The sequence below is a fragment of the Rhipicephalus microplus genome, chromosome X (assembly GCF_043290135.1).
Source record: "Rhipicephalus microplus isolate Deutch F79 chromosome X, USDA_Rmic, whole genome shotgun sequence".
NCBI classification, from domain to species: domain Eukaryota; kingdom Metazoa; phylum Arthropoda; class Arachnida; order Ixodida; family Ixodidae; genus Rhipicephalus; species Rhipicephalus microplus.
The window spans coordinates 304,976,727-304,984,628 of record NC_134710.1 but is presented as its reverse complement, the minus strand read 5'-3'; the positions used below and the strand labels follow the sequence as shown (position 1 = coordinate 304,984,628).

Genomic DNA, 7,902 nt, shown 5'->3' with positions numbered 1-7,902 from the left:
AAAATAGGGGACCATAAAGCTTCCCCTTTAGGAGTTCAACGCCATAGCGATTATAGTGCCTACTTCAAACACTTAATGCATGAAATTTTTTGGAACGAGCTATGCACCCTTTATGTAGCCTTAAAAAAAACAGACGCAGTAGCGTGTGTGCGTTTTGTAGTGGGTTACCGGCTTTAAACCACGAAATAAATATGACAATCAAATATTCTGACGCCTGGTTTTCATGGGCGCTCGTACCATGCAATATTACTGCAATATTTCATGTTGCATGCATTGTGAAGCATGCATGCAGGACGTGTGTGTTTGTAAAGCATGCCACTTTCACTGCATTTCCCAGCAGATGAAGTTATTTTCAATGTATTCACAAGCAGACGCTTGGTCGTGTGGTAGAACATCCGCTCGACACTGCAACGACGCATGTTCCATTTGCACAGCTCCCTCCTGGCCGACCAACTTTGGGCCGTTCAGCGGCCGATAGGCTTGGCCTAACGGTCCCGACGTGGCAGTCGCCCGCTGACCGCACCTTGCAGGACCTCAATAAAGTTTCGCAACCAACCAATTCAGACCCAAACGACCCGGGTTCAACCCCACTGTGACCCCGGGGTTTTCGTTATTTACTCTATTTGCATCGTTATAGATACTTCAGCGAAGCATATGATTTTTCGTTCACGACCAACGACGCTGAAGATGAGGCGAATGCCGGAATTTCAGCAAAACGAGCTCTTTAACGCTGCTGCGTTAAAATGGGAGTAGGTGAATAAAACAGAATGGTGAAATATTTCATAGGTGTGAGTTTACTGATTTTTGTTTTATTTATCCGAAGGCAGGGAGCCCAAGTTATAACGTAGCACACATCGAGGACGAACGCTGCTGTTGTCCTCGGTATTCCGACCCCAATACATACCGTTAAAAAAAGTCACATTTCATATTCATAAGTGTTTATGCCGTGCGCCTTCATTGTGTGACAGAATATGGTGTCACGACAGCGTCCACATATCCAATCACACCGCGGCAGAAGCGGGATAGAAAGCGGGCGCCACTGATGCATTGCCAAAAATTATTCGCCCTTGCGATCACTCTGGATGAACTTACACTAGTCCTTTTATTTCCCTGTATCCACGCTCATGACGGCATTGAAAAAAATTACCTGAAGGTATAAATGCAGCATTTCTACAATGTAGAACCTAGTTACAGACAAATCGTTAGAATATTAGATGTGAAGTGGGGGTGTTTAGGTTCACTGCAATACCGGCTGCCTCGGCGAATAGGCTCACTTCGCTTCCACCTTTCCTGTACTCAACGAGGGTATACCAAAAAAAGTCAATTACATAGGCGAAAGTAGGATAGAAAACACATATGATAACATTAATTGCAAAAATAAACGACCCACGGCGACTTCTACTGCTAGAAAACGGTGGCAGTAACGGTGTACATACACGTAGATTTGCCGCTTTGAGGTGTCAGAGATGGCGCGTTGCTGTGATGTACTCCTCACTAGCCAACATTGGCGTAGGCGGAGGAGAGGATGCTTGCACTCATTTAGAAATTTTGAAGTTTTGTATGTGTAGACACGCACATATAAAAATGAACACACAAGCATAAATAAGATATGCACAAATTCCTTCCCCCTTTCCCTCGCTGACTGCGGCACGGACCGATGTGCGCGGAACAGACGGCGAAACGGTAGGCAAGCAAACGCGGAAATGCGACAAAGCGTGGCTGCACGTATACAGTTGCCCTATAGCCCCGCCGCGGTGGTCTAGTGGCTAAGGTACTCGGCTGCTGACCCGCAGGTCGCGGGTTCGATTCCCGGCTGCGGCGGCTGCATTTCCGATGGAGGCGGAAATGTTGTAGGCCCGTGTGCTCAGATTTGGGCGCACGTTAAAGAACCCCAGGTAGTCTAAATTTCCGGAGCCCTCCACTACGGCGTCTCTCATAATCATATGGTGGTTTTTGGGACGTTAAACCCCACAAATCAATCAATCAGTTGCCCTATAGTAACGACAGAGATATCTTCCATCCGCTTCATTCTTGCTGGCTTGCGTTCCGTTTCTTGAATTCTCGATCCTCGTCACCTTTCTATCAAACAAAAGAAAAATATTGTCTCGGGCTGATAACATGCTTGCCATTCTTGAGTGAAAGTGGTGAAAGCGCGTCGATAATACAATCGAGAGGCCTCACTATTTCAGGACTGGTTTTGTGAGGTGGTTGATTGATTGATATGTGGGGTTTAACGTGCCAAAACCACCATATGATTATGAGAGACGCCGTAGTGAAGGGCTCCGGAAATTTCGACCACCTGGGGCTCTTTAACGTGCACCCAAATCTGAGCACATATGCCTACAACATTTCCGCCTCCATCGGAAATACAGCCGTCGCAGCCGGGATTCGATCCCGCGACCTGCGGGTCAGCAGCCGAGTACTTTAGCCACTAGACCATCGCGGCGGGGCATTTTTGTGAGGTGAAAGAACATTCTTTGAACACGTTCTTTCTTTAGTCTACTCTGCTTTCCTGATCGCACGTTAAAGAACCCCATGTGGTCGAAATTGCCGGAGCCCTCCACTACGGCGTCTCTCATAATCATATATTGTGGTTTTGAGACGTTGTGGTTTTGGAAGTGTCGCACTGTGCTGCATATTGGGTTAATAAGAGGAGAGGGCACGGCACCCGGCCGGCGGACAGCATGGCTAAACCGCTGCTGCTGCTTTTGCAGGTTGCGCCGTGTTTTTTTTTTTTTTTGGTCTGACTGCAATGACGACGAACTGCGACGATGGAAATGCATACTTCCTGCCGCCCCACGGAATCCTGGAACCTGGAAATGCCGATAATCTACCGACCCGAGTGACGTCACCTGCGGCAACGGAATCTAAGGAGCAACGAGACATGAGCCGCCTCAGAGGGCACGGCACCCGGCCTGCGGACAGCATGGCTAAACCGCTGCTGCTGCTTTTGCAGGTTGGTTACCGCAATGAAATAGCTTCTTGTCGTAGTGATGATTTATGCTTGTTGATCCTGCCGTGCCCTCGAAGATCTTACTGTATTATAGTTGACTGTTGGTCTGCTGTGATGATGCTTGTTATGTCGGGAGACGTCGAGGAAAACCCCGGGCCTGCTACGACGCAAGAGCTCTTGCAAACAATCTTGAAAAATCAGGCCAAGTCTGAACGTGATTTGAATGCTATTAGAGACCAAATATCTGAAGTAAACGTTAAAACAGATAAGCTAACCAGTTCGCTTGCTTTAATCCATGAAACGATGATTGATTTGTGGGGTTTAACGTCCCAAAACCACTATATGATTATGGGAGACGCCGTAGTGGAGGGCTCCGGAAATTTCGACCACCTGGGGTTCTTTAACGTGCATCCATGAAACGAACCTGAGAATTGATACTTTAGAAGCTACTGTCCGGCAGCAGGCGGAAAGGCTGGTAGACTACGAAAACAGAAGCCGGATACACAATCTTTTGGTATTCGGTCTCGCTGAAAAAAGTATAGAATCTGAATCTGATTTAATGGTTTCGGTCGTGGACAAGATATTTAAGGAAAAACTTGATGTAGAAGTTAAGACGATCGAGAGAATACATCGCATGGGAAAGGTACAGCCCGGGAAGGTTAGGCCAGTCATCATGAGATTATATGACTACCGGGAAAAGGAGCGTGTGATGAAAAATTGTCCGAGGCTGAAGGGAAGTTCCATAAGTATTAGTAATGACTATGCGAGTGAAACAGTGGAAGTGCGGAGGAAGTTATGGCAAAGTGCGGCTGCTGAGCGTGATAGCGGTTTGAAGATTTCCCTGAATCACGATAAGCTCAAAATAAACAATAAGCTCTACACTTGGGATCAGAACAAGAATGAGCGTTGTGCGATTAAGGCAAGAGGGATGGCAGGGCTGCCCCTGCTACCCGCTCGAATGCCGCATCTGCGTCAAACACTTCCCCTTCCACTTCTGCGCCAAAATCGTAGCTATGCCTGCTTGTACTAAATGCTCGTAGCATTGTAAATAAGGTCATGGAACTCGAATTCTTGTTGCTGTCACATAGCCCACAAATTGCTGTCATAACCGAAACATGGTTGAGCCCTTCAATTCCCGACGATTGTATTATTCCCCCCGGATATTTTGTACACAGGTCGGATAGGGATTCACGGGGTGGTGGAGTGGCCATTCTTGTGAAGTCGCCTATTACGACAGAAAGAATTGATTGCTCCCTCTCCGAAAATATTTGGTGCAAAATATTTGTTGAAAAAGTGGTTTTTATTGTCGGAGCAATTTACAGGCCCCCTGGTACCACGCCTGATTTTCTAGACCAACTGAAGAGTTTCTTGTGCAAATTTCAGAATGGCAACACGAGGTTGATACTGACTGGCGATTTTAATTTACTGCATATAAATTGGGAAAGTGTCACACCTGGACATATAGATACTCTGAGCGGTGATAAAATCTTGGAAATAATGTTCTCTCATAACTTAACACAGATTGTAAAAGAAAATACGCGAGTAACTGCTAATTCAGAAACATTGCTTGATTTAGTGTTCCTATCACGCAGAGTGACACATAGCACTTTATCGGTCGAAGAGGGAATATCGGACCACAAACTGATAATTGTTAATATCCAACTAGACGCAAAGCCGCAGAAGCGGCCATTTATCCCGGTTCAGATTAAAAATTTTGCACGGGCCGATGACACGTCTATACTTGATTATCTAGAATTGTCCCTTCAGGAGTTTGAACTTGCTTCTGTCTCAGAATCTGTAGAAGAGTTATGGCAACATTTCAAAATCATTATGAAGCATTGTACGGATAAATTTGTTCCAACTCGTAAAAAGAAAACGAAACAGCGCAGTCCGTGGATAACCCGGGGAATCGTCCATATCAAACAAAAAATAAAACGCATGCGGAAAAACAAAACCAACTCGGTAGCAATCGTACAATTGCGGGGACAGTTAAAGACAGCATTAAAAGAATCCAAACGAAAGTTTTATACCGAAACCCTTGCTGACTTCATTAAGTCTTCCCCTCAAAAATTTTGGCTTCACTTGAGGAATAAAAAAGAAGAAATTGAACAGATAAAAATTGGACCCGAGGCAGTGAGGCAAAAACTGCAGATAGCAAATTCTTTCAACCACTTCTTTCAGTCGGTCTTCACTAGAGTTGAAACCGATCAGGTGGATGCTGACCAGGCCTGCCCGCGCGCCTGCGCAATGGAGCCCTTTGCTATCATGCAGGAAGGGGTGTTCAGTCACTTGCTAGGGCTTGACACTGAAAAGGCAACCGGACCAGACGAAATTCCCAGTGAATTCTTATGATGGTATGCCGAATGGTCATCCTTTTATTTAACAATCATTTTCAGAAAATCTCTTGAAACGTCCTCATTACCGCAAGACTGGCGCACTGCAATTGTAAAGCCTATATACAAAGCTGGCAATCGGCTTCATGTGAACAATTATCGCGCCGTTTCACTGACCTCTGTGTGTTGCAAAATCATAGTACATTTCATAGCAAGGCACATTACTATTTTTCTTGAGTCAAAAGAGTTTTTTTATCCCCATCAACACGGATTCAGGAAGGCGTTGTCAACTGTAACTCAACTGGTAGAAACAGTTCATGATTTTTATTTATCTCTCCAAGGTCAACAACAAATAGACGTCATTTGTGTAGATTTCGCCAAAGCTTTTGATAAAGTTCCTCATAGCAAATTAATTTTTAAGCTTAAGCAACTAGGACTTAGCTCAGATATACTAAATTGGATAACCGCGTATTTGGAGAACCGTCAACAAAAAGTACGTGTAGATGATTGCACATCTAGTTCATTGAAAGTATTGTCTGGTGTCCCACAGGGGTCTGTGCTGGGTCCTTTGTTGTTTTTAATTTTTATAAATGATATTTCCGCAGTTGTCGAAAGCCCGGTTAAAATCAAACTTTTTGCAGACGATTGTTTATTTACGCTCCTGTAACTAACGCAAACGACCAAATCAAAATTAATCGCTCTCTGCAAGCCTTGCATAATTCGTGCGCCAAGTGGGGGATAGAAATCAACTTTTCATAGACTACGTTCATCCATATAACCAAGAAAAAATCCGTACTCGCATATGATTATAAAATCGGAAATAGCCTTCTGACCAGAACACACAGCTTTAAATACCTGGGGGTGACTATTACCAGCGATTTGGGGTGGCACACTCATGTTGAGGAGGTATGTTCAAAGGCCTACAGGAAGTTGTTTTACTTGAGGAAAAAACTCGAACATGCCCCTAGAGATGTCAAATTACTTTCATATAAGACATTTGTTCGCCCTATTTTGGAGTATGCGTCTTCTGTATGGAGTCCTCATCAGCAGTCACTGAGAGATAAAATAGAAAAAATTCAAAGGCTAGCAGTGCGCTCCATTTGCTCGCGGTACCGGAGGACAGAATCCGTCACAAATTTGTTAAAATCATGTGCGCTAGAACCCCTGCAAGTGCTCCGCGAAAAGCAAAGGTTAAAACTCCTGTTTCAAATTATAAGAGGCGAAATGAAAATAAATAAAGACACATACAAACAACCTGCACCCAAACGAGGAGCTCGGTTGAACCATAGTCACCCAATAAGGCCTTTTTGGGCGCGTCTGGATGGCTTTAAAATTTCTTTTTTTTCCGTATAGTATAGAAGTGTGGAATAGACTTCCAGAGTACGCTGTTACTAGCGCAAATGTCAAAGCGTTTGAGTGTTCGCTAGAATTGTACTACCAGCAACATGAAACGTAATGTCTGTTTTGTCATTGTGTATTGTTTTTGTTTTGTGTTTATATTCCTCCCTGTAATGACCCTCAAGTGAGGGTTACAGTATTGATAAATAAATATATAAATAAAGCCGTTCTTGTTATCCTGCCTCGTGCGTGGTTTCTGCGCCGTGCCGGAGAAAACGACGAACCCAGCCGCAACGTCTTCGCACGCAGCGGCAGTGGAGGACGTCGCATCCCTACACGGTTGCGCATAGTAGGTAAGCTTTGTGCAAACCTGTCTCCCCAACTTGTGAATTAAAGATTACTCGTGGGCTGCTGACCCGCAGGTCGCGGGTTCGAATCCCGGCTGCGGCGGCTGCATTTCCGATGGAGGCGGAAATGTTGTAGGCCCGTGTGCTCAGATTTGGGCGCACGTTAAAGAACCCCAGGTGGTCGAAATTTCCGGAGCCCTCCACTACGGCGTCTCTCATAATCATATGGTGGTTTTGGGACGTTAAACCCCACACAACAACAAAGATTACTCGTGCAGTTTGTGCTCATATAGTGAAGTGAATCGCACTTGCAACACAGTCGCCCTAAATAATTCGAAGGTATGCTTGGTTGATGGAACGTGTTTATGTATCGGCTAATGAAGCATAGCTCATGTGCATCGTGATTGAACCTGTACCAAAACGCATTGTTTGTTTCTCTAAACCCGCTATACATCAGTGATCAAACTTTCCAGTGTAATCTCTGGTGCTCACGTAAGTTCGAGAACAAGATTTACTACACGTGTCCTGCGTCAAATCTTATCCAGAACTTTTTTTGGTCTCCTCTTCCGAAGGTGCACTGAAGTACACGGGATGGCGCCACTTTTATTTTTGCTACTGTTCGTGTCTTGTCCTCACTGCTGTTCATGATCACCTATATGTACGGCTCATGCCCACTCTTCGAGGCGGGCCAAAAACAAATTATTTATAAAAATGTGTTCACATAAAAATTGTATGACTAATAATTCATATAACAGGTAAACTAAGTTAATGACGCTAACTTAGATAGTTCTGGTCAACACCACCCTGATTCATTGAAAAAAATTTCACCGTAGAATGGAAGTCTCAGTGATATTGACGATGAGGGGCTCTCAAGGATAGAATATTTTAAATTACGAAATCTGATCGGATTCGATTAAATACTGTTTCACAA

The 7,902-nt window shown here is 44.6% G+C and overlaps 1 protein-coding gene across 1 annotated transcript; it reads left to right on the top strand.

Moving 5' to 3' along the window:
* The first annotated feature begins 2,752 nt into the window (after window positions 1-2,752).
* On the top strand, window positions 2,753-6,860 carry LOC119162123 (uncharacterized). The gene is made up of 2 exons (XM_075876630.1): window positions 2,753-2,842; window positions 3,318-6,860. The coding sequence occupies exons 1-2, from the start codon at window positions 2,753-2,755 to the stop codon at window positions 3,981-3,983; spliced, it is 756 nt and encodes a 251-aa protein (XP_075732745.1). The 3' UTR covers window positions 3,984-6,860.
* Window positions 6,861-7,902: the final 1,042 nt, after the last annotated feature.